The sequence below is a fragment of the Babylonia areolata genome, chromosome 34 (genome assembly GCF_041734735.1).
Source record: "Babylonia areolata isolate BAREFJ2019XMU chromosome 34, ASM4173473v1, whole genome shotgun sequence".
Lineage (NCBI taxonomy): Eukaryota > Metazoa > Mollusca > Gastropoda > Neogastropoda > Buccinidae > Babylonia > Babylonia areolata.
In genome coordinates this window covers 6888220-6915719 of record NC_134909.1, presented here as the reverse complement: position 1 = coordinate 6915719, position 27500 = coordinate 6888220, and the positions used below count along the sequence as shown (strand labels likewise).

Here is a 27500-nt window from a genome sequence, read left to right as displayed (position 1 = left end):
CCTCTTTGGATCTGGTTTTGTCTTTGATCACGACGTTTTCTTTGCTGTTTGATCCTTGATCTGGCATGGTATTGGCCCTCACTGACCAGTAGATCAGAGCCTGGCCTGCAGCAATGCACGTGAATATGACCATGTTAAATACAATCATGATGCAAAAGGAATAATAGCGACCAGGGAAGTCAATTCTAGTAATTGGCAGAGGAATGCAGATGCCAGTCTGGCTGTAGAATTCCCAGTGGGACGTCACAGGGAGTAAAGGGATTGAGGCAAGGATAATCCCTATTCCCCAGCTGACAGCACAGGCAACATGAGCTGATGATGTTCCGAAACGAAGATGACTGAAAGGAAAGCGCATCACCAGAAATCGATCAAGGGTGATGAGGCCAATAAGAATTGATGACACTTCACAAGACAACAGGGAGATGAATCCTGAAATTGTACATGCTGTGCTTTTTCTCCAATAAAATTCATTCCACAGGTAGGTACCAGCATATAAACGGTCTGCTATTCCGATTATCAGCAAGTAAACGCCCATAAAAAAGTCAGACACAGACAGATGAATAACAAACACTGCATAACCCACTTTCTGTTTTGAGGATAAGGACCAGATACGGTATACAATGCTGCACAGGTTTCCCAACAAGGCAGCTGTGATGAAGATCACAATAGCAGCTCGGTAAGAGTCAGATTTCAGCAAATTATCACAAGAGGAGATCTCATCCTCTGGTACAATGCATATTCCCACAAAACTATCAGGTAGCACTGCAGAACAGCAAAGCATGAAGTCATCAGCAAATAACTGTTGCAGCTGAGCCATTTCTTTCATAAATTCTGGACTGAAATCAGACACAGTGCAACCTTGCAAATCTAAGGTCTTTAGGCTTCGAAACAATCCCCTACCTTGAAGAGATTTCAGCCCACTATGCGAAAAGTCTATACCTTCAATCAGGGGCATCATATTTGAGAAAGAGTGTAAGTCAGGAAAGTGATATGAAACACGGGAAATATTCAGAAACAGCAGGGATTCCAATCTATGCTCCGTACTGGACATAGAAATTCCAGACAATGGATTATTAGACAGATCCAGTTCTTTGAGGTTGTGTAATTGTGAAAGATGATTAAAATTTATATATTGTATTATGTTTCCACTTATATCTAACACATGAAGATTAGGCAGATGCATGGCACTAAGATTTCTCCAGCCACACGCTCCAGCTCCAAGGTAAATCAGCATAGTCTGATTTGTGATGACATCCAAGGTCAGTCCACTCCCCCTGCCTTCCAGATAACGTAACTTGGGGGAAGCTTCAGGTTTGAAGACGAACAAGTCGGTCAAGGAAAGTCCATAACAAACACACTGATCAGGACAAGAGTCAGTCAATTCACACATCTGTTCATCATCCTGCTGTGGACACTGAGGCCAACCGTCACAGAGGTGATCTACGTGTAGACATATCTGTCGGTCCTTCCCACGACATTGGTACAGCCCTTTGCATGTGAATTCATCACACCCAGCTTCATCCCCATGTCCCGGACAGTCCGTCATACCATTACACCTGGTGTAGACAGGCAGACAGTAACCATTCCCAGGGCACAGGAAGTGAGAGTGTGGGCATCGAGTCGTATTTCCGGGAAGAGCTATCAAAGAGAAACTTCCGGGTCTGTCAAAACTGACGAGTGCTGGTGGGCGTGTCACATTGAAAATGATGTTGAATGATTGGGTAGGTTGTGAATCACAATACAGCTCGTCACGTCCGGTCTGGCAGTTGACTAACTGATCACACACTTGTTTGAGACTTACACACTGAAAACGGTATATGGATACCAAAGAGAAATGTCAGGAATAGAGAAGGAACATTTGCATAGTTGATTAGGATCAGGTCACTGAACAAAAACAACAAGCTAAGATGTCTCCCTTCCTGTCATGAACACTGGTCTCTTTTCTATTTATCTGCCAGTTGTCTGTCTGTCTGTCTGACTGTCTGTCTGCCTGTCTCTCTATCTGTTGTTCTCTGTTATGAACACTTTTCTGTCTCTTCAATTGTGCTCTCTCTCTCTCTCTCTCTCTCTCTCTCTCTCTCTATATATATATATATATATATATATTCATTGAAAAACAAGGACAGAAGAAAGCAAGAGAGACAGAGGCAGACAGACAAACTTGTCAAGAGAAAGACAGACAGATAAAGACAGCAATAGAGACAATACCTGTCGCTGACCACAGTCAAAAGCACTGCTGGCACAAGGTGGGAAGCGACAAAACGATTCGTCGCTGTTGTCGGCACAGTCCTGACACCAGTCACACACCAGACTGTATGGCACGGAGTCACCGGTCATCGCACACTGGAAGTAAGGAGTGCCTACTGTTGCAGCAGCAGCAGCAGTATTAACAGCAGCAGCTTTACACATCACAGTGCGTGACGTGTGTAAGCTCTCTGGTTTCTCCAGGCACTGACTGTCAGGGTCACAAGCCAGTGCTACGTGTGTCACGTGCCCGGAAGGGCAGGTCGCGAGCGGTACACGTGACGTGGCAGCCATGTCAATCTGGGCTTCAATGATGATTTTGTTGTGGTTGGGCTGGCTGTCTGATGATGGCGTGGGCATTTTGCAGATCGTCGAATTTGTTTGTATTGACCTGGCGCCCTAGAAGATGCAGACAGTGGTTATTTGTATGTCTTTACACATACACACACGCGCGAGTGCGCGCGGGCATGCAGGCACACGCATGCATGTAGCATGCACACACAGGCACTCACACGCAACTACAGATCATAACTGTTTCAGATCTCTTCTTTTCCTTTTTTGACTCACTTGTGTAAACAAAGTGAGTCTATGTTTTAACCCGGTGTTCGGTTGTCTGTGTGTGTGTCCGTGGTAAACTTTAACAGTGCCATTTTCTCTGCAAATACTTTGTCAGTTGGCACCAAATTAGGCATAAAAATAGTATTAAAAAAAAAAAAAAAAAATCAGTTCTTTCCAGTCATCTTGTTTAAAACAACATTGCACCTCTGGGATGGGCACAAAAATTTTAAAAAAGAAGCCAAATTATATGCAAACTGCATTTACTGGGTTTTTTTTTTTCTCCTCTAAACATGGCACTTTGATCTGATATTTGACACAACAACAAGAGCAGTCATTGTTACCATTTTTTTGTTCAAACAGGAACTTCTTTTGCTAAGCATGGAAGTTATATTTATTTTGCAAACGTTTTGGTGCAGATAGTAAAAAAAGGAAATTAATCTGTAATTAATGCTAGGCGACTTAATTTGCTTTAAACTGATCTTTCTCATCTTAAGCATTATATTTTGAAATTATGCTCAATACATAAAAAGCTTGTGTGTTTTACTCTCAGTGTACAGGGCTTTCACTATGTTCATTTGCCCAAATGGTCTTTTTCGGAAAATACTGAAATCAATACGACGAGTGGACTTTATAGATCTATTGACTGAGCCCTGAAGGTCATGGGCAAAAATCAATTGTGCACACATATTTATACACATTCAAAGCGCGTGCTCATATTCTTCGCGAACGCGAACGACGCCATTTTGTTTCAAGTTGTTGACCTGCCCGTTCAATCTTATATTCAATCGACAATACACGATAACATGTGATGGAAAGTTGGAGAAGGAGACAGTTAAATTTTTATTCAGAGAGAGATTTGTGAATGCCTCATCACTTACTGGATTATGCCCCAAACTGCCATAAAAATATCCACAGAATCAGTCGGAATTCACAGTTAAAAATAATAAACCATGTGAGTTAATACCCTTGAAATGATGAAACGTAAACATTTCCAGTCTTGACTTTTCTCAAAATGAAGTCCTTTTCACTTCATAAGACGTTTAGAAGTACTTGTACTTTGCTCTACATGTTATTAGTTTAACAAAATACTCAATTTTCATACCAACTTTAAAACTATAAAACTAGAATGAACATAAAAGAGAAATTGAACTGACCGTGTCAACCGGGTGTAACTAACTGAAACTTGTACATCTATCTAGATCCAGAGAAAACTGCTAAATGTTGCAGTGTGATTGTGGTGATAGCCATGTCTCCTTTACCGCTTACTTAAAAAGAATTTTTAATTGCCCTTAAAGATTTTTTGAATGCCCAAGCTACACCAGAATAATATGATTTAAACAGCGTTCTCACTGTGAATACCGCAATCAATTTATCGCCCTTTAAAAAAGCATGTTTAAATGTTATATTTTTGAACGTCAGTTGAGGAGCCACAATAGTGTAATGGGTAAGACAGTTTCTTCTCACCCGAACACATGGAGTTCGAATCTGCCGTTAGGACTTTTTTTTCTTTTTCTTTTAACCCGAAGCTTTATGATAAGAAATATGGAACGCATTTAAATGATTAGGATTTTTTTTTAAAGTGTATCATAAGTGAGTCTTGAAGGCCTTGCCTCTCTTGTTTGTCATAAGTCAACTCCTGGCACCATCCTCTCTGTTTTGTGTGTAAAACCATTTGATAGATTTGAGAGAGAGAGAGAGAGAGAGAGAGAGAGAGAGAAGCCTGTTTCAGTTTCCTTTTTTGTTTCTCTGCCTATCTGTCTGTCTGTCTCTCTCATTTTATATGTAGCCGAGTGTACGGTACAAAAGAATTAATAATGACTGATTGAATGAAAGGATAGACAAGAATCCCCTCGCAGGCCAGGAACATATAGAGGCCAGTCACAAATTTTAATTCTACAATAGTTATTTAGAAGTAAAAAGAGAAGAAGAAAACAAGGATAAGAAGAAGAGGAGATAAAACAGTGCAGTGATATGTAGCGAGATGTCAGCCTCTGGACAATGCACACACACACATACACTGCTTGCGACACAGCAAGAGAGAGAGAGAGAGAGAGAGAGAGAGAGAGAGAGAGAGAGCAGGGCCTTGCCAGTGATTCAACAGGTAAAAAGTGACCAGATGATCACCCACTCCACCACAATTCTGACGACGGAAGCTAAAGGTTGGGTCATTCAGACACCCACTGGACATCCGAGGGGTCTGTGTAGAGGAGAAGAGAGGACTGGCCGTACTGAGTGAGTTAAAGATGGAATTGTGATGATTCTGCCAGTATATAATACTCGTACTTTACTGATCCGACAAAAGAGATATTAATTAAATACGGTGGAGCAGAAACACAGATACCAGCTCAGCCAATAGCGTACCGTGACACTGGTTAGAGTTGCTGTGTGGCGAGGACAAAATGACGTAAGCTCAGCATCAGTTGAAATCTTTAGACTGACGAACTATTAAACTGAAATCAAGTAAGCTTCTAGCTGATTGAAGTGTGTGTGTAAGCACAACAAATATAATATTGCAGTGAACGATACAGAGACTTGATTTAAAAGATGTTTAGAGAATAGGTTTTAAATGGGCTTTGCATTTAAACCTGGAATGGCATCACACATTCTACACCGGTCGTTGAAGGCTGGTGGTTAGTTGCGAAATCGCCGTCTGCTATACAGCTTGTGCGTGAAGCAGTATCTGAAGCCTAAGAGCGCTATCTGAAGTAGTATCTGAAGTTGAGTGCTTGGCTACATATACATATACACGTATATACACAGAGAGAGAGAGAGAGAGAGAGAGAGAGAGAGAGAGAGAGAGAGAGAGACTTAAAAAAAAGAAAGGCATGGTTGTTTATTCTACAATAATTTTGTGATGTTTTTGCAGTGACCAAATTTCGTCTACAACAAATGTTCGCCTGGTTATTGACTTTACATCAATGCAGGTTTTCGCTGTGCACGTGACGCACGCACGGGGAGTGTCTAAAACGTCAAACTGCAAATTTTGGTTGCTCACTTGTGTTGCTTGAGTGGATTTGGATAAAAATTCGTGAAGTCAGTTTACACCTTGTCTTTGAAAACCCAATAAAAAGGGGTTCATTTTACCGGGAAAAGACCAAACAGAATTTGCCAGAAAGATGGCCCCTTTATGAGCAAAAGACGGGCACGCAGTTTTAGGGTTTCTACAGGTGGGCCAGAGTCAAAGCGAGGTTGCCCGACCTTTCCAAGTTTTTCCAAAACACCATCAGCAGGCTGTGGGCAAGATTTCAAGCCACCAGAGATGTTGGCGACCACCCACGATCAGGCAGACCAAGGGCAACAACAGCAGCTCAGGACCGTTACCATTTGGTAATTGTCATCTATGCATTTATATATTTTTTTTCCTTTTTGTTTGAACAATTATATGTGCAGGAATGGTTTCAGCGTTTTAAATTTTAATTCACTAGAAAATAACGTGGAAGAAAAAGAGAGAGGAGAAAATAGCTGAAAATGTGTATGTTGAAATGACAGATAAATGTTATACTTGATGGACCTGTTTCTCAGAGATTACTATTAACTGTAATGCTTTTTTGTTTGGTGCTGGGGTTAAAATATCTAAGCAACTGGTCAGAAACCATAAACATGCCATTATTTTTAAAAGGTGATAACAATAATGTCATAAATGAACACAGGGGTATCTATCAATGAGTTATGTGTAGCAAATTATACAGTTCCATTGCTAATAATAGACTTAAGGAATGGATAATTCAGAATATCACTGGATAATACCAAGCATGATTTAAAATAATTGCCAAACACTCAATACACAGATGCTGAGTTTACAAACATTGACTGGCTATCGATCATTTCTTAGATGGCACATAATTTGATTCTGATTATTTGAAAAATACTTACAATTTTCGAAAATGTCATATAAAACTTTGTTTGAAAATGGTACCTGTATAGATAGCTGTACAGACTGAAAAACCCCCCAATAAATAACATGATTTCACGGAACATTGCCCACCTTGTATTGATATCAATAATGCCATGTTTGCAATGCCTAAAATGATGCATTATCATCTATATAGCACCAAAAATGTTAATCCATTTTGTTTTCTCTTTTCACCTTTTGAAATTAATTCTGCACACGTTTGTGCCATGGCGAATATCTTTTTTTTTCTTTTCTTAGTTCTATTTTATCTCTTTGCGTGTATGAATGGATTTCATAAAAAAAAAGCACCCAAACATGACTGTCACCATAATTTTTTGTTTGTTTGTTTTGAAAACTTATTTTGATTAAAAAAAAAATTCTGAGTACCCCAGAACACAGAGTTGTGGAAATGCTGGACCTTTTCTGCAGATCATTTGCAGTGGTGGATAAGTAAGCTTGATTGCACTCTTGATGGAATGAAGCGTGGAAATTGTAGACCACTGAGCCACCACTGCCCCACTGCCAGGTGTTGATGTACCTGTGAAGAGCAAGAACATGGCAAAATATAGACCATCACTGTCACGCTGTCGCATTTTCTCCACTCAAGCTCACACGACTCGCACACAATGTACGCAGTCTGTCTTCATTCCAACCCAGGAAAAACAACAGGACAAATGAAAAAACTTCCTTAGTATCACAAAATTCAAAGAAAAATGAATATGTTCACATTTCCCTCCTGGGATGTTAAATCATTACAGCAATCTAGGGAAAACTATTATAAAAAAAACTTGTAAACTTTCCGTATTCTTCACACTTTCAGATTAGACTTCATAAATATCTTCATAAATCTGTGTACACAAAAACCCCCATCTATTTCGTGGCCATCCTTCAGTTCACCAGAAGATTTATTTCTTTGTGGCCTTCTGATAGGTTGAAGGTTCTCACCACTGTACAGGCCTACTGATTTTGGTCCCAAAACAGGCACTGAGGATCCTCTGACCTCAGAAACCAGTTTTAGTAAACCAACATTTTTTTTTTGGTTATCAACTTACACATACTTTCACCAACTCGAATTCTCATATTACTTATCTCAAAAGTAAATATAAAGAAAAATCCGAAATTTATGAAAATTAAGAAGAAACGATTACAACGAATTTAACATTTTCAAATTCGAGGAGAACACTAAATTTACGATCACTTCAACATCGGATTTCCTAAAGCTCCACAGTCCCAAGATCCGGGATTTGCATTCTCTAAGAACATCAAGTGTCCCGCAACACTTCAGACACCAGTGTCTATCTATCCACCAGGGCAACTTGAGGCGATCTTTGCAGTGCTGAGTTTGCTCAGAATTAAGAAGTTCCTAAGTATGTGGAATTTATCGTGGAGTTGGGTACATTCTTAACGATAAGCAAACTTAGCGCTGCTGAGCTCGTTCATGGAACCCACCCCAGGTCACTTGTGTGACCTGAACTACCGTACATCCAGATAGGAATGACAATATTTTGGTGTTCTTCACGATACAGTAATTCATGTAATCAGTTTCCCTTCGGTGCCTAAAGCACGTGCATAGCAAACCTTTCTCCACAATGCCAGTTCAGATCAAACTATAGTGACATAGCCAAATCGTACAATAAATATTCCCTTCACAAGAAGAAAACACTATAATGACATCAACCCAAAACTTGATGTAATGACAATCGGTGTTGGGATGAACAGTAATAGCACCAACAGCAGCATAGTAACAAAGCAAAAACTAAATACAAACGAAACAGGACAAAACATTATTGATATTCTCCGCCTCCTTCTCCTCCTCAATTTATTGTATTGTATTTTACGTTTGTCACAACATACTTCTCTACCCAGAGAGAGCACATCGTCATTGTTTTGGACCATTCAATTTTGGAACATGTATCAGTGTGTGTGTGTGTGTGTGTGTGTGTGTGTGTGTGTGTGTGTGTGTGTGTGTGTGTGTGTGTGTTCTTCTTCAGTTTAACGTTTATTCACTATAAGTATTATTAGACGGAAAGAAGAAATGTAGTGGATAAAGGTAAAGTGAATGCATGTGAATATTAGTGTAAGAAAGTGTTCATGTTATGTATTAGAGAAAACGCAGAAGAAATTAAAGTTGAAAGAGACTGTTGTGTGTAATGAATGAGGTGTCACAGGAAGGAGAATATGTGTATGCATATAAACAAGTATTAACTTACAACAATGTAAATATAAATAACAACATCATTTAGAATACATCAAAGGAGGATATCAAGTGGACTGGAGTTTGAAATTCCCGAGAACATTCTAAGCAATGAATAATCATTCAAAATCTTTTCAGTGGCTAATGGAATGTTGGTAGAAAAGTCATCAACTACACCTTTTGGAATTAACTGTCTTATGCTTGGACAATGGACGAGTAGATGACCCTTACAGTTATTTGCTTTCCGCACATACATTTTATATCTTTAGAAAATTTTGTACGAAAGGTATTTAAACGAATTCTGTACATTAGACTTGCAATTTGTCTTGGATGTGCTGTCAGTGTCAAATTTCGAAAATGTTTGGGATTAGCTGCATTCTTTGTGTTTACACAATATTGGAGTGTGTGTGTGTGGGGGGGGGGGGGGGGGGGGGGGGGGGGGGGGGGGAGGTCATGCATGTCAACGTTGGTTGTCAGTCAGTAACGCATGCTTGTCCACTGCCTTACGGTAACATACCAATCTCTGTTTGTGATTTGTTTCGCACATCAAAAGATATGGGCAAAAAACTACAGAGAGCACACATGCTTCAGCAAAAAAGAAAAGCTTACATGTTCTTCATGTAGGTATCTTCTGAGGTCTTCATAGTGCTCCTGACACTGTGCATGTCAATCCACAGGTGAGTTTTTCTGTGACCCATGTCTTGAAGGGTTGACACGAGGCTGTCCCACTGCCTGAAGGAATCAAAACTGGCCAGCATGGCGCCTTGTCTCTCACACTTCTGTTCTGCTTCACTACGTGTTGTTGTAGCCCAGTAAGACTCTCTTATAATAATGAAGCAGCTGCCATCCACTGTAATCTGCAACAAACAGATGTACGAATGACTGATATGAATGATATGGACACTCATATAGTGCGTGCCCTAGTTCGGATACCAAGCTCTAAGCATTTTACAAACACAGGGTCATTTGCACAATATGCTGCCACCTACCTGGGTACAGCCGACTGACGACTGCCATTGGGTGCTCATCATTCGTTTCCCGACGCCCATACGTTTTCTCTAACTTTACGAGAAAGCGTGGCATTGCGAGAAAGTGTTGTTGTTCCCCTCCGACGTTTCCTCTCAATTGCGAGAGGACATGGTGCCCACTATTTAGCGCACGATCCCCGAAAATAAATTTAACACACACACACACACACACACAAACGCACGCACATGTGAATCGTTATTAAATCTTCATCCACACCACATACATAAAATGAGGTCACTCGATCAACACTGATGACGACAATAAAACATGACGTAAAATAAATGACGCACACAGGTTGCAATAAACAAATAAATAAAAGATGGCTTTCCACATACCACACAATCATACCTACACAGACAGACGAGAGACATAGACATAGATAGGCAAACAGACTGACAGAAACTGATACAGACATGTATAGACAGGCAAACTGAGAAACACACACACACACACACACACACACACACACACACACACACGTACACACACAGAATCACCTTGCTTAGACAGGCCGACAGAGTCAGACAATCCCACAAAAAAAGAGACTAGCAGACAGACACGCAATCACACATATACAGAGAGAGGGAGGCAGAGAGACAGTGAGCCACACATACAGACAGGCAGGCAGGCAGACAGAGAATCACACATAAAGACAGACAAGAGCACAGAACGACATTCAGATAATCCCACATATGGAGGGACGGGCAGGCAGACTAACAGACAAGTAGACAATCGCATATAAAGACAGACAAAAACACGGAACAACATAGTAAAAAAAAACATATAGAGAGACAAGCAGACAGACAGATAATCACACAAGCAGGCATGAAGACAGTCATTCACACACATAGAGAGACAGGCAGACAAACAGTCAGGCAATCGCGTCATATAAAGAGACTAGCAGACAGAATGACAAAGACAATCACACACACACACACACACACACACACACACACAAACAAACACACACACACACACACATACACACACACGGAGAGAGAGGTCACCTTGCCCGCCCCGCAGTCATCTGAATGGTAGTAGCAATGGGTTTCGTCCTCACCACCCAAACACTGTAGCTGGCCGTCACAGGGAAAGTGTCGGTACAACTCGGGCCATTCAGACTTGGAGCAGTTCCACTGATAACTCGTCGACACGGGTCTTCTCTGCTGGAAGGAGAACACTAGACCCATACTTTGTGATCCACTATTCTGAGTAACATAAAGCAAAGTCAAGGGCCTTGTTCCGTTCCAGTTTTGTCCGTCTTCAGTGTCGGACACAACCAGGTTTCTCAGATACCATGACATTCTTACAACGAATGTTTGCAGGTCTGGGAAAATGAATGGCAAACGAAGGTCTCTAATGGGATACTTTATAGGTCCACAGGGGCTTTGGAATCGAGCGAACGAAACGCGGGGGCTGGAGGATTTATTAACACTTACAAAGATCATCTGTCCAGGTGGAGGAGTCAGGATTGCACAGCTGTTGTAGTGTTTGTTGATGTGTCTGGGTGTCTGGATGTACCCTGGAAGAGAGGAGGAAGAAAGGATATTTACTTTCTACCGATGATTGAATAAGTAAACATTGTCTTTTTATTTCCAGTTAGCCCTCGAAAGGGGGACACAAAATGGAGACGAAATGAAGAAACTGAGAGATAGAGGGACAGAGATACAAGAGAGAGAGAGAGAGAGAGAGACAGAGAGAGAGACAGAGAGAGAGAGAGCACTGCTTGAAAACGTTCACGCATTCTGTGCAACAGCTCATAGTCACAGCAATTTCACAGAGTGCCTGCAAGCTTCAAACAATACTGAGAAATGGATGAATGATAAAAAAAAGGGTAAATATGGATTACTGCAACTTTCTTTTGGCCGGCCTTCCCAAATATCTGTTAGACAGACTCCAACGAATTCAGAATAACGCTGCCAGACTCATTTGCAGAGCTTCTAAATTTGACCATGTTTCTCCTCTCCTTCAGTCTCTCCACTGGTTGCCTGTTTCTGATCGAATAGACTATAAGCTATCCACTCTGACCTTTTCTGCAGTCAACGGATCTGGCCTCAAGCATCTTTCTGAACTCCTCCATATCTATACCCCGTCTCACCAGCTCCGTTCTTCCTCTGATAATCGACTTCTCAGAATACCTCACGTCAGAAGTAAGACCTATGGACACAGATCGTTTTCTTTTCAATCGCCAAAGACGTGGAACAAGCTCCCTGATAACCTCCATCATTCTGATTCCCTCGGATCTTTTAAATCTCGTCTCAAAACTCACCTTTTCCCCCAGCAATAAGTTCAGTTGTGGCAGGTCCACTTCCTTTGCATTAGATGTGCTTGACTATGTATATATATATATATATATATATATATATATATATATATATATATATATATGTATGTATGTATGTATGTGTACATAACTACATGCATGTATATGAATGTGTACTGTGTGTGCGTGTGTTTATGTAAGTTTGTGCTTGCCTATGTGTGCGTATGTGTTAGGGTAGCTATTAGATACACATGTATGTTAAATGTATGTATGCAGTGTGTGTGTGTGTGTGTGTGTGTGTGTGTGTGTGTGTAGTCACATTTTGGTGTGTGTATGTAACATTGATGTAATGTTTTATGTTAACAAAAGCGTTTTTGTATAGCACCTAGAGCAGATTTCGGGATAGTGTGCTATATAGGTATCCATTATTATTATTATCATTACTAAATGAAATAAAATAATGAAGACAGCACTGCATTACACACACAAGTTGGTCAAGTCCAAACATAGGGTTTCCATTGATGTTTCATCCTTCTTCAGAACGTCGACAATAGACTCTCGCCACGTTATGAATGACAAGGACGTAATTTTATACTGATGACACATACGCAATCAGACGTCACATTCCATTCATAACACAGACGCTGATTTCCATGTTCTGGAAATACAGAGGTCCAAATTTGACAACCAGAAGTTGCAACGTGCACATGACGTAACCCGATAACGTCACACACACACACACACACAAAATCCCTGTCCCAGACAACTGTAACAAGTATAAATTATACAGGAACTAACTGTTGGATTTTGATGTCACATTCCCCAACACACATACTCTTCTCTCTCTGTCTCTGTCTCTATCTCTCTCTGTGTGTCTCTGTCTCTGTCTCTATCTCTGTGTGTGTGTCTCTGTCTCTGTCTCTATCTCTCTCTCTTGCAGTTCCTCAGTTGTCTCTTGTTTGTATCCATCTCCAAATCGAATTATTCACTGGTAAATGGTGTGGTCACAAAACAAACATAAATGACTGTTTGACGTGTATTGTGTGTCACACGTTCTCAACCAGTGGTAAAGAACTAGCTATGGGTGTGACTGTTGTACAGTTTTACAACATTGTAAAGAAAAAAGTATCAAAAAGGCCCTGTGCTGTAAAGATTCAGAAGGCTCTAGCAACAATCACATGTATATTTGTGTTGAAATTATTCAATAACCAAAAGCCTTCCAGTGACCTCACATGTTCGGCTATATAGGACTTCAGTAATAATATCAAGAATGATAATAGTAATGATGATACTAATAATAGTAGTACTACTAGCAGTATTAGTAGTAATAATAATGATAATATTAACACACACATACACTCACTCTCTCCCTCTCTCTCTCTCTCTCTCACGTTTGCTTACTCGCATACGTATGCCGTGACTTTTTCGATTTATCTCCTACCCTCGTCTGATATCATTTAAATATGAAAAGACGTTAAACTAAAGAACCTACACACACACACACACACACACACACACACACATATGGCCACAAGTACTCGTGCACGTCCACACAGACACAAACGCAGAGACAAAGAGACACAGACACACAGACAGACACACAGACACAGACACAGACAGACACACACACACACACACACACACACACACACACACACACACACACACACACACACACCAATTATTTCTTGTTGGTACATCTAGTGAGAGACAAGCTATTGATCACATGCAAAGCATTGCCATCACAGGTAAATCAACAGTAACAAACGAAAGCAACCCTCCAAGGTGGAAGATATATCAGTACAACAGAGAAGTATAATAATGCATTAGATATTTCATAATGAGGTTTTAACGCGTTCATTTTGTTTTCATTTACATAATGTCTCCTGAGGTCTGTAGCCAAACCAACGGTATGTTCACTTAGTTTGATTAGTTTATCTTTGCCCGCGAGGAGCTTAGAAATCAGTGTTAAAACCCCACCACTGCCATACCCGTAAATACATGTGTATATGAAAAGCAAGAACAACAACAACAACAAAAAAACAAAAAAAAACAAACAAAACAAACAAAACAACACACAAACGGTTACAGTAATAGATAACATTATCAAAAGAAGGGAAATGATCTGGAAGGCAGAAAATTCACGTGCTATGTCTCTGGACTGTTTTCTTAGTGCTTTTGGGTTGGTTGTTGTGGATATTGATCATGACTTAAAAACACCATTTTCTTTTTATTTTCTATATTTTCTCCCCGGCTGTCCAGGGGTTGAATCAGAGCAGGTGACACCACCGGACACAACAAGTGATACTGCAGCAGGGCAGAGCAGGGTCTCCTGTGATGTGTGGCATCGTGGCGACCTAGCATCACTGGGTTCCCTGACTATGGCAGACGACCTGTGATGTGCATGTGTGTGTGTGTGTGTGTGTGTGTGTGTGTGTGTGTGTGTGTGTGTGTGTGTGTGTGTGTTGGCACAGATAAAAGGCTATCATTTAGTTAGTTTGTCAAAATTCGTTGTTCAGGCCTGCAGGAAAAGACCATTAACAGAAAAGCACTAGAATGATTGTCACGGCGTTTAAGACCCACTTCATTGATCGTTTCCAATCGAGTGAACGTATGTGTTTATTTTCGTGTGTTGATAGGCATGCATGCAAGTGTGCATACGTAGAATATGTGTCTGTGGGAGTGCGTGGGTGTGTTTGTGTATGGAAGTGTGGATGTGGGAGTGTATATTCGGGCTTGTGTGATTAGAGTGTGCGTAAGAATGTGTGTGTTTCTGTGGGTGTGTATACGCGCGCGCGCACGTGTATATGCGCGCATGTGCGCGCTATGGTGTATGTGTGAGAGTGTGAATGTGAGTGTGAGTAAGGGTGTGTGTGGTGGGTAGGCAGGTATGTGTGCGTGAGTGGGTGAATGGATGAGTATGGGACAGTGTATGTTTGGATTGTTGGTTTGTCGTGTGAAGGGTTAGTGTGGGTGCGTCTGTCTATATGAAGGCTAAATATAATGTACATGTGTCATTTCTTAATTGAATCTTTTTATGTATATTCTCACAAATGTCATGATAGGGGTTGTTGGCCTGAGTCATTAAAGTTGTTCAGCGTTAAGCGTTCAGTTCACCCTGTCATGTTCACACACAACCTCACAGACCATGACACACACACACTAGCATCAGAACTAGCATCAGTAGTCCCTTGTGGACATGCCGATGCTGAGACTGCGACAGACGAATCCCGTGTGGCTGTGTATATAGGGGAAAGGGGAGGGGGAGATAGGGGTGTGAACGGGAGACTCAGGATGAGTGGCACTGCAGTAATGCTGTTGGATGCACATGATAAGAACTGATAAAGAAATAATAATGAATAAACACATACATAAAAAGAACGAAAAAATATAAATGAATAAGTAAATAAATATCAATAAATAGATACTCCTGATGCGCTTAACTCGCAGTTGTCAATTTCTTTCCCTCATTGCTTTTCCACCCCACTCACCACCCCACCCACCACCCCACTCACCTAATGAGGACGTCAAAAAGACCACTTTCAAACCAGGTGCTGCCGACGACGAATTGACGAAAGCAAAGTTAAAACACAGCACCGGCCGTCTCCATTGCCCGTGGTAGGGTGACGTCACCGTGTTGTTTGTCGTCACACCGTGGGTGTCCGGGTTCAGTTCTGGGCACGACGACAGCTTGTGGTGGTCCGGACACACCCGCTGACCTCCTTCGTTCCTCCTCCAGGCCAGGACCCCAACACCACTGCAGCTGCCTGTCTGCAACAGGGTCACGCTTCCCTGAGGAACGTGCAGCTGGAGGAAGCAGTCAAACCTCGATGTGTTCAGTCCTGTTGATGTGTTGTTGTTATCAGTGCTGGCTTCTGTAATGGAAGCTTGTGTGATACATTGATCATCATCGTTTACAGGGTGACCCATCAGCGAGAGTTTAGCACCACCATCGTCGGTTAAAGGGAAACTGGTTGAAAGTGTTGCTGCGTGGTGGTTTAAAGGAAGACTGGTTGAGAGTGTTGCTGCAACGTCGTTTATAGGAAAGCTGGTTGAAAACGTTGCTGCGTCCTTGTTTAAAGGAAGGCTGGATGAAAACGTATCTACATCATTATTTAGAGACAGGCTGGTTGAAAACGTGAAATCGTCAGAAGGAAAACTGGTTGGGAATGTTGCTGCAGCGTCGTTTAAAGGAAAGCTGGTTGAGAAAGCAGCACTCTCCTCACTGTTGTCTTCCTGAACGCTGTCTGTCTCTGTTCGTTCTCTGCTCTTGGCGATCGACGTGTTCCACATTGTCAGAATCACAAAAGAAATAAGTCTTGTATAACGTGATGACAGTGTCCTGTTCCGAAACATTGTGAAATGTTATATCTTGCGATGCAAAGTTTGGATCTGCAGGGTTTGTGTCTGTTGTGATGTGTCACTGATTTCGGATCAAGACTATTTATGTGTGTGTTTGCTTCTGTGTTTTTTTGTTTTTGTTTTTCTTCTGTTTTGTGTGTTTGTTTTTTGGGTTTTTTGTTTTGGTGTGTGTGTGTGTGTTTCTTTGTTTGTGTGTGTGTTTGTCTGTGTGTGTGTGTGTGTGTGTGTGTGTGTGTGTGTGTGTGTGGACATAATAGAGAGAGGGAGAGAGAGAGAGATTTTTTTTCAGCTTGCAATGTGACCAGCGTATGCATTTGAAACACACACGCGCACGCGCCCTCACACACACACACACACACACACACACACAGACGCGCGCGCGCACGTCCGTTCACATGCATTTATCACATATCACTGTTTTCTTCCGACACTTCAATTTTTTTTTTTTTAAATTGAAGGAAATTTACATTACTTTGATTAACCTCTGACACTCACACACACCCACACACCCAGAGAGTTAAATACATGCGAGCACACACCCACATACACCGGCACAGATGCAAACACACGTGCACAACCACACATACACATGCATGTCTTCAATCCGATTTCACTATTTTGATTAACCTGTGACACACACACACACACACACACACACACACACACACACACCATTCACATCATAACGACATGATTATTTTATGGATAACAGCCTGTACCAAATAAGTAATTAAACAGTGTTTCTATTAATGTTAACATGACAAGGAGAGAGAGGGACGCATATTCATTAAAAGAAAAAAAAATTGAGAGAGAGAGAAAAATAGATAATTGTATAGTGTGTGTGTTTGTGCGTCTGTTTATGTGTTTGTGAGCGATAGAGAGAGAGAGAGTGAGAGAGGGTGTGTGTGTGTGTGTGTGTGTGTGAATATGATCAGATAATGATCGTGCACCCACTGATTAACCAGTACACACACACACACACACACACACACACACACACACACACACATATATATATATATATATGTGTGTGTGTGTGTGTGTGTGTGTGTGTGTGTGTGTGTGTGTGTTTGTGCAGGCATGGGATAGGTGAAGGTAGGTATGTACACGTGTTCGTGGTTTTTTTTGTGTGTTTTGGGGTTGTTTTTTTTGTGTTTTTTTTAATTGTTGCTTTCTTTGTCATATCTTAGTTTCAATGGTTGTACAAACCTGTGTTTCTCATACCCTACAAAAGCCAAATGTGGCGTTCGAGTCTCACTCATATAAAGGAAGTGGCCAACCTGATAAAGGTGTGCCTGCGGGTTTAACGGTTCAATGTTTGTGGGACCAGGTTTGTCCAGAATCTTCCTTTCTTACCCTGCTAGCAAGTGCCCAAAATGTGCCTCAGTGAGAACATAGGAAACATTTCACGCTACTGGTTGTGCTTTTCATGGACAATCCATGCTGTACACCGGTAGAGTTGAACTCATTGTGGAAAGCAGCTTCACAAGCCTTGGTGGCTGAATGGCTGAATGGTTAACTGAAAGACACTCGTCTGCCAATACAGAGGGTCTGGGTTCGAGTCCCGCTCTTGCCCTTTCCCAGTTTGAACTGAGCATCCTGTCTTTGGGATGAGACGATAACCGAGGTCCCGTGTGCCGCTCGCACTTGGCGCACTGACAAAGAACTATTGGCAACGAGAGTGCTGTTCCCTGCCGAAATTCTGTGAAAGAAATCCACTCAGACACACAAATATATCTGCACTCAAGGCCTGACTAAGCACGTTGGGTTATGCTGCTGGTCAGGCATCTGCCTGTCAGATGTGGTGTAGCGTATATGGAGTTGTCCGAACGCAGTGACTCCTCCTTGAGAAAGTGGAACTGAACTCTACTTCGTTTTGCATTTTCACGTGTTGTGTGAGTTGCTGGGCGATCAAGGCACCTCGGGCCTGGCTGGCCGTTCTGACTGTGAGTTGAATGCCCGTGAAGCCGGAAGACACTTTGCGTTTCCACGTGTTTAAAGGAACGGACCGATTGTAGCTGGGCCTCGTCAGTGTGCAGGCTGGGAGGCATGGGAAGGTGAGACGGAGGACTTCTGTCTTGGTCAGACTGTTGATGAGAATAGAGATGATTTTGTAACTGAAAAAAAATAGAGAGAAAAAAAGCGAACGGTGAAGTGAACAAGGGCAGAGACGCATCTTTTATTTTTATTTTATTAAAAAAATAAAAATTCATTTATGTAGCACAGAAAGTTATATACTTTTGGTTTTGTCTCTGTATGAAATTTGTCCTGTTCTCAGAGTGCATTGCCATCGTGCTACATCGCCCATAATTATACATGCATGTGTATGTGTGGTTGTGCACGTGTGTTTGCATCTGTGCCGGTGTATGTGGGTGTGTGCTCGCATGTATTTAACTCTCTGGGTGTGTGGGTGTGTGTGAGTGTCAGAGGTTAATCAAAGTAATGTAAATTTCCTTCAATTTAAAAAAAAAAAATTGAAGTGTCGGAAGAAAACAGTGATATGTGATAAATGCATGTGAACGAACGTGCGCGCGCGCGTCTGTGTGTGTGTGTGTGTGTGAGGGCGCGTGCGCGTGTGTGTTTCAGATGCATACGCTGGTCACATTGCAAGCTGAAAAAAAATCTCTCTCTCTCTCCCTCTCTCTATTATGTCCACACACACACACACACACACACACACACACACACACACACACACACAGAGAGACAAACACACACACAAACAAAGAAACACACACACACACACACCAAAACAAAAATCCCCAAAAACAATAATTTTTTTTCGTCTCTCTCTGCAAGTGTATTTCTTTTTATCATCATCAGAGACAATTTTTTGGTTTATAATTTGGCCAGGGACAACCCTTTTGTTGCCACCGTTTCTTTTACGGGCGGTAAATGAATGCTGCACACTGGACCCCAGTTTATCGTCTCGTCCGAATGACACTCATTCAGACCACCGCTAAAGGTCAAGTATATGGAGGAAGACAGATTAAATTTTTTTTAAAATCCTGGTCCGAATATTGGACTCGAGCTTGTGAATACTCTCTTCCTGGTCAGGTGTATCACTAGGCCAGCAATCCACTGCCTAGCTGTGTGATCTATTCGAATACAAATCATAGTGCCAGGTCCTGTTCCCCTCTCTGTTTCTCATTCTTCTCTGACAACTTCTCTCTCTCTCTCTTTCTCACTGTCTCTGTCTGTCTGTCTGTCTCACTCACTCTGTATGTACGTCTGTCTGTCTGTTTCTCAACCTGCTTCCCCCCTCTCTCTGTCTCTCTCCCTGCCTCCCCCTCTCTCTCTCCCCCCCTCTCATACACTCTATCTCCCCATATCTCTCTCCATCCCTCCCCCTCTCTCTCCTTCCCTCCCCCCCCTCTCTCTCCCTCTCCCCCACGCCATCTCTCTCCCTTATTTTACTTCCCCCTATCTCCCTCTCTCTCTCCCTCTCTCTCTCCCTCTCTCTGTGTCAGAGATAGTAGTCAGCATATCAGTCTCTCTATGTGTCTCACTCCCCGTCCCTTTCTCCCTGTGTGAGATAATTGTCAGCATCTCCACCCGCCATTCCCCAGCCCCGCACACACCCCACCCCTTTACCTCCAGTTCTGAGGCGTGTTCAGTGCCCACACTTCCACACAACAGCTTCCCTGTCCTTCAGAAGATAAAGATTTTTTCCCCCTCCACTTTGAAGGGCCACGACCGCATATGGATAATAAAATTGCCCGCTTCTCCACTTCAAACAAAACTCTCGTTGACAGGGGCGTTAACTTTCATCCGGTTGGATTACCCACAATTCTCGGCAATTCCGCTGGGTCGTCACGACTATTTTCTTTTTCTTTCTTTCTTTCTTTGCAAGATTCCAACAGACTCCCACAGCAGATTTGGCCCCGGTTTCTACACACACACACACACGCGCGCACTCACGAACGCACACGCATACATGCATACATGTATACATCTGTGTGTTACACACACACACACACGCACACACACACACAGATATATAGATAGACAGATAGATGTGTGTGTGTGTGTGTGTGTGTGTGTGTGTGTGTGTGTGTGTGTGTGTGTGTGTGTGTGTGTGTGTGGTCTTTATGAAATAATCAACTTATTTCATCTTTTTTTTCTTTTGGAAACGTTTATTTTGGGCATGAAATCATTCATTTGTAGTGGTCCATTAGGACTGTACGGATAATAAAAACTTGAAAATTGTGCATGTGTGTGTTGCGTTGTGTCGTGTCGTGTCGTGTCGTGTCGTGTCGTGTCGTGATATGTCGTGTCGTGTCGTGTCGTGATATGTTGTGTCGTGTCGTGTCGTGTCGTATCGTGTCGTGTCGTGTCGTGTCGTGTCGTGTCGTGTGGTGTCGTGATATGTCGTGTCGTGTCGTCTTGTGTCGTGTCGTCTTGTGTCGTGTCGTCTTGTGTCGTGTCGTGATATGTCGTGTCGTGTCGTGTCGTGTCGTGTCGTGTCGTGTGTCGTGTCGTGATATGTCGTGTCGTGTCGTGTCGTGTCGTGTCGTATTGTGTCGTGTCGTGATATGTTGTGTCGTGTCGTGTCGTGTCGTGTCGTGTCGTGTCGTGTTGTGTCGTGTCGTGATATGTTGTGTCATGTCGTGTCGTGTCGTGTTGTGTCGTGTCGTGATATGTTGTGTCGTGTCGTGTCGTGTCGTGTCGTGTTGTGTCGTGTCGTGATATGTTGTGTCGTGTCGTGTCGTGTCGTGTTGTGTCGTGTCGTGATATGTTGTGTCGTGTCGTGTTGTGTCGTGTCGTGTCGTGTCGTGTCGTGTCGTGTCGTGTCGTGTCGTGTCGTGTCGTGTCGTGTCGTGTCGTGTCGTGTCGTGTCGTGTCGTGTCGTGTCGTGTCGTGTCGTGATATGTCGTGTCGTGTCGTGTCGTGATATGTTGTGTCGTGTTGTGTCGTGTCGGGTCGTGTCGTATCGTGTCGTGTCGTGTCGTGTCGTGTCGTGTCGTGATATGTCGTGTCGTGTCGTGTTGTGTCGTGTCGTGATATGTTGTGTCGTGTCGTGTTGTGTCGTGTCGTGATATGTTGTGTTGTGTTGTGTCGTGTCATGTGGTGTTGCAGCTTTTCTAGTTCGAAAGACTACAACTAAGACTACTACTGAAGGGTCAGTGGAGGTAGTGGTGAGGAGTGAGGTAAAAATCCTAGCGGGAAAAAGAAAAAAAACAAACAAACAAAAGAACAAGTTACACCAATGGCTTGTGGAAAGAAAAAGAAAAAAAAAATCAGTCCTCCAGGAAAATAATCTGGTATGGGTGTATCTGTAAGTTACACCGTTAGTATTCAGCTGTCACTGTATTTATGTCTGTCTGTCGTCAGCAATCAGATTCTTATCCAGAGAGAGAGAGAGAGGAGGGAGAGGCAGACAGAGACAGAGAAGGAAAGATAGAGAGGAGAGGGAAGGGTGGAAAGACGAAAGAGAATAGAAAGGGAAAGAGAATAGGAGAAAGGGACGGAGTACACACACACACACACACACACACACACACACACACACACACACACACACACACACACACGATGATGATGATAATAATGATAACAATATCAATAATAATGATAATAATAAGGGTTATCATAATCCTAACATAAGTGATTAAACGAACACACACACACACACACACACACACACACACACACACACACACACACACACACACACACACAACTTAAACAAATTAAAACTAAGGTTGCTAGTCGTGACAGTGTGAAAACAAGTTAACTAGGCCAATCTAAGTCTCTGACCACTCTCCATGATGTATGGAGAGAGAAAAGAAAGTTGCGCCAGTATATCATGCTTACATGATAATACACAGTGTCACTTCAGCATTATGTGTCACCTTCCTTTCCTCCTCTGCTTCCTTCGTGTGTCATGTTGCATCAGTATACTTCATTGATGTCTTTTGTTACGAGATGTCCATGCATCACAACTGTAAATGGCTTAGAAAAATAACGTATTTATTATTCATTTATTCGTTTATTTATTTATCCATTTATTATTTAGTTAGTCATGCATTCATGTATTTATCCATGCATTCACCTTTTTATGTGTTCATTCATTCATTCATTCATTCATTCATTCATTTCATTCATTCATTCACCCTTTTTCATTTAATTTTTTATTCAATGATCTATTTACTCAGTCATTATATTTATTGTTTAAAAGTAGCCAGTATAAAACAACACTTCGCATACATTGCTCTCAATGTTGTCTTTCTTTATTCAAATCTTTCGTCATAGCCACGATACCTAGAATACCATTTCGCGATAAAAAGCTTTCAGCTTCATCACGTGACTTACGTCATTACACATGAACCAAAGGTGAACATGTGGCAAATGGACAAATCACGTGACATCAGCTACATCGCATGACATATGTCACGTTACATCGAATAGAACATCGCATTTGTGTGCAGTTCAACACACAGAGATCAGAAAAATCGTGTCATATTAACCTTAGTGATTGGGGTTTTTTTGTGATTTTTTTTCTTCTGCTAACGATGCTGCTTATATCTATGAAGGGCGGTCACCTCACTGAGATAACACTGACCGAACAGGTCAGGTTGTCAGTTTCCAGTCTTTATTTCAACTTCTTTCTCTTGTGATTGCTTCCCTTTCGTACAGTAAAATCAGTAACGCCAGTTGAAAGCGCACAAAAAGAAGTCAACACTGATCAAATGTACACCACGCTGAATTCGTTTGACCAAAGGTCAACAGTGTGGGGGTAAACATGATGATATCGATCAATGCTTATATAGCACCTATCATGGGTCAATGACCAAACTTTAAGTGCTTTACACAAATCTACACAACAGGTTGCCAACTTGGTAGGGCCAGCTGACAGCTCCCACTGGGCGCTCTTCATTCGTTTCCTGTTATTCAAACATGTTTTAGTCACGCACACACACTCACACAGACATGTAACATATTTACGTGTGTATGTATGGCGGTTGTTGTTGTTGTTTTTATTTACCCCGCCATGCAGGCTACCATACTCCGTTTTCTAGGTTGTGCTTGCTGGGTACGTATGTTCTTGTTTCCATAATCCATTAAATGCTGACATGGAATGCAGAACCTTTAACGTGCGTATTTGTTCTATTGCGTGTATATACACACGAATGGGGTTCAGGCATTAGCATGTCTACACATATGTTGACCAGGGAGATCGAAAAAAACACACAAAAAAACAAACAAAAAACCCCTTGGCCTTTAACCCACCAGGTGTGCTTGCGTGCCAAGAATCTGTGTGATGACTGTAGCACTGAACACTTTGTTTGGCGTAGCAACAGTGACAGGTGGCGATGATAAACTATGCATGGTATTCATAGTAGTAGTGGTGGTGGTGGTAGTAGCAGTAGTAGTAGCAGTGGTGGTGGCAGTAGTGGTAATAGTTGCAGTAGTAGTGGTAGCAGTAGTAGCATTCTCATCCTCATTAATTAATGTCATTGTTATTACTGTGACAGGTGACCGTAATAAACTTTGCACAGTAATAGTAGTAGTAGTTGTTGTTGTAGTAGTTGTTGTTGATGGAGTCTCCCGTCGGACCGACGGATGAGTAGGCAGGCAGGCTTATCTGTCGATGTGTGTCCTCATATGGGAGAAGAGGCCGATTCTGGATGCACAGCACTTCCTACAGGTGTTGCAAGGGAAAACGTCTCCAGAAGTTGAGCCCTGCTTCCTTCGCTACTGCTTCTCCTTAATGGCCAGCGTTCTCTTGTTTTCATGCCACTAGACCACAGCATCCTCCAGCGAGAGCGGTCAAGGGCATCAGTTTCCCAGGAAGCGATGTGTATGTCACAGGCTTTGAGGTTTGTCTTGAAGGTGTCCTTGAAGCGCTTGCAGGGTCTTCCAAGTTCGCGGCGGCCTTCCTTCAGCTGGCCATATAATAGCATCTTCGGGATCCTACTGTCTGTCATTTGGACAACGTGTCCTGTCCAGCGTAGCTGGCACTAGATCAGCATGCTTTCGATGTTGGGCAGGCCACTCCTCTCTAGGACCTGGAGGTTGGAGACCCTGTCTTGCCACTTTATGCCGAGGATGTTTTGTAGGCATCTCTGGTGGAACTGCTCAAGTTGTTGAATGTGACGGTGATACGTCGTCCATGTTTCATAGCAGTGTACCAAGGTGGTCAGCACAACAGCTCTGTCGGTTTTGATTTTGGTGCTGAGCCTGATGCCTTTGTTGTTCCACAGCCTGTTGTTGAGACTGTTATCTGGCGATGCGCAGCGTCACTTCTGCACAAAACTTGTTGACTGACTTGATCTCTGTGTCATCGATCTTGATTGCAGGTGGGGGCGAGGCACTGGCGTTCTGTGAGCTAGTCAGTTGGTGCATGGACTCAGTCTTGCTGAGGCTGATGGTGAGTCCAAAGCGCCTGCAGGAGGTTGAGAACCTGTCCACAATGAACTGCATGTCCTCATGGGTGTATGCAGCAAGCTCGCAGTAATCAGCAAAGAGGAACTCTCTCAACAGTGCCTCAAACACCCTGGACCTAGAATGGAGTCGCCGCAAGTTGAAAAGTTTGCCATCTGTACAAAACTGAATGTAGATGCCCCGGTCACAGTCTTGGTAGGCGTCAATCAGCGTGGCAGAATAGTGTGGGTGCCAGGACGCAGCCCTGCTTCACTCCATTTACCACAGGGAAGGGATCCGACATCTCAGTATTTTCCTGTACTCTCATCTGCATGCCATCGTGGAATGACGCAATCAGCTGGATTAGGCTCTCTGGGCAGCCAAACTTTAGGAGGATCTTCCACAGACCATGGCGGTTCACTGTGTCGAAGGCCTTAGTCAGGTCTACAAAGACCATGTAGAGCTCCTTGTTCTGCTCACAGCATTTCTCTTGCGTCTGGCATACAGCAAACACCATGTAACATGTTCCCCTGCCTGAGCGGAAGCCGCACTGTGCTTCAGGGATGACTGTGTTGGAGACATGGTCAACCAGTCTGTTCAGTATGATGGGGGCAAAGATCTTGCCGGTGATGCAGAGGAAAGAGATTCCACGGTGGTTATCACAGGATGTTCTGTTTCCCTTCCGTTTGTAAATGTGGACAATTGAAGTATCCTTGAAATCCTGGGGGACCTCCCCTCTCTTCCAGATAGACTGGAACAGGGCGGTCAGCTTGTCTATTAGCACCTCGCCTCCATACTTGTTGATGTCGGCCTGGATTCCATCCACTCCTGGTGCTTTTACTGACATCGTCAGCTTCAGGGCCTTCCAGGTCTCAGCCTTGGTCGGAGGGGCAGCTAGCAAGTCATTGACTGGTAGCTGTGGGAGGGCTGCAATTACCTCGTCAGATACGGAAGAGTCCCTGTTGAGGATGGTGTTGAAGTGCTCTGCCCAGCGGGCAAAGATGTCTTTCTTGTCTGTCAGGAGGGTGGTCTGGTCCAAGGCTCGGACAGGGGTTGATCCTGTGACTCTCGGCCCATACACAGCTCGGAGACCATCATGGAAGGTGTTCGTGTCGTGAGCATCAGTAGCAGACTGAAGGACTTTCTCTCCCACCAGGTGTTCTTCATCTCACGCAGCCTCTTCTGTATGAGTTGCTTGGTTTGCAAGTACTGGTTCTTCTTCCTCTGGCAGTCTTTATCGGAAATGTGATCCTGATGCCGTATATGCAGTGTGTTCAGAAGCTTGGAGATTCCAGAGTCGTTCTCGTCAAACCAGTCTTTGTGGCTCCACTGTACAAAGCCGAGTGTGTCAGCTGCTGCTGTGTACACAGCATCTCTAAAGGTGCTCCATACCTCTTCTACATCAGTCGATACAGGAATTTCTTGGAGAGCTGCTTGGATTTGCTGCTGGAGCACGTCCTTGGTGATAGGGAGGCGGTGGATGTTCAGCTTCCTAGGGGGTTTCTGCCTGGCTGGTTGGAGCTTGCGTGCAAGTCTAATGTTCATCTTGCTGCGTACCAGGCGATGGTCTGACCAACAGACTGCTCCTCTCATCCAGCGTGTAATGGAAACATCACCTCTGTCCCCCTGCCGGACAATCACTTGTCCGCTTGTTGGAAGAGGGTGTTGGTGATGGTCAGTTCATGCTGCATGTAGAGCGAGAGCAAAAGCAGTCCGTTGGAGTTACATTTGCCAGTGCCGTGCTATCCTAGGACTTTTGGCTTCGAGGAGAAGTCCACGCCGACGCGGGCATTGAAATCCCCAAGGATGATCAACCTGTCCTTTCTGTCTACTGCTGAAATGGTACAGCTGAGCTCCTCGTAGAAAGCTTCTTTGTTGTCATCACGGTTAGACATCATCGGCGCATAGCAGGTAATGACTGTGGAGAAGCGATCCTCGGACAGCTTCAGACGCAGGGTCATCAGCCTATCGTTTATCCCACGTGGAAGGCTGTCAAGCTGTTGTGCAAGTATGGTTTATTTGGCAAAGCCCATGCCTGAGGTTCTTGGGGTGCCATCTGGCTTCCCAGTGCAGTAGAAGGTGTAGCCCTGTCCAACTTCCTCCAGCTGTGTTTCACCGGCAAACCTGGTTTCACTCAGGGCTGCTATGTCGTGATCAAGCATTCTAGCAATGAGCGTCTGTCATCTCTGTCCAAAAGGGTGCGAACATTCCAGGCACGCAGAGTCAGGGCATGACTCCTGGTTCTTTCCTTCTGTTGTTTTCGACTACTAGTGCTGGATGTCCAAGTAGGTGCGGTTTCCCACTAGGTACTAGGCAAGGCAGGCTTTGTTTAGGGATCCTTTTATATCCCCTTCCCCATGTGGGGAGAGTGGTGCTGTCCCTAAAAAGGACTGCTCTGACGCTGTGGGAGAATATGGGCGCCACATCTGCCCCAGTCTACGGCAGACGACCATCACCCCAAAGCCACCTGTATGCAGAGTCGTGACTAGGAACTGCCAACAGCATCCTCTGCCTGTCCCCGTTACCACTCTCCATCGCCGCAGGGCTTGCAAAAGCTGGGTGTTGAACGGCTAGCTCGTCGTTCCGACATT

At 43.3% G+C, this 27500-nt stretch overlaps 2 protein-coding genes across 3 annotated transcripts in view; both read right to left on the bottom strand.

The window, feature by feature from the left end:
• LOC143277627 (uncharacterized) overlaps positions 1 to 16540 on the bottom strand; it is a 16875-nt gene extending 335 nt beyond the window's left edge. Inside the window, exons 1-6 of one of the 2 annotated variants that reach the window (XM_076582511.1) lie at positions 15696 to 16540; positions 10925 to 11439; positions 9498 to 9745; positions 7082 to 7232; positions 2209 to 2643; positions 1 to 1804 (exon numbers count right to left, since the gene is read on the bottom strand). The exon at positions 1 to 1804 is cut by the window's left edge and continues 335 nt beyond it. In XM_076582511.1, coding sequence (XP_076438626.1) covers positions 1 to 1804; positions 2209 to 2643; positions 7082 to 7232; positions 9498 to 9745; positions 10925 to 11439; positions 15696 to 16536 — 3994 coding nt within the window. In that variant the 5' untranslated portion in view covers positions 16537 to 16540. Of the gene's footprint in view, positions 1805 to 2208; positions 2644 to 7081; positions 7233 to 9497; positions 9746 to 10924; positions 11440 to 15695 lie in introns of those variants that run through there. The other variant, XM_076582512.1, reaches the window with a different exon arrangement.
• Positions 16541 to 26546: 10006 nt separating this feature from the next.
• Positions 26547 to 27500, bottom strand: part of LOC143277369 (uncharacterized) — a 13769-nt gene continuing 12815 nt past the window's right edge. The window contains exon 7 of the mRNA XM_076582152.1: positions 26547 to 26594. Within this exon, the coding sequence (XP_076438267.1) occupies positions 26547 to 26594 (48 nt within the window). The remainder of the gene's footprint in view (positions 26595 to 27500) is intronic.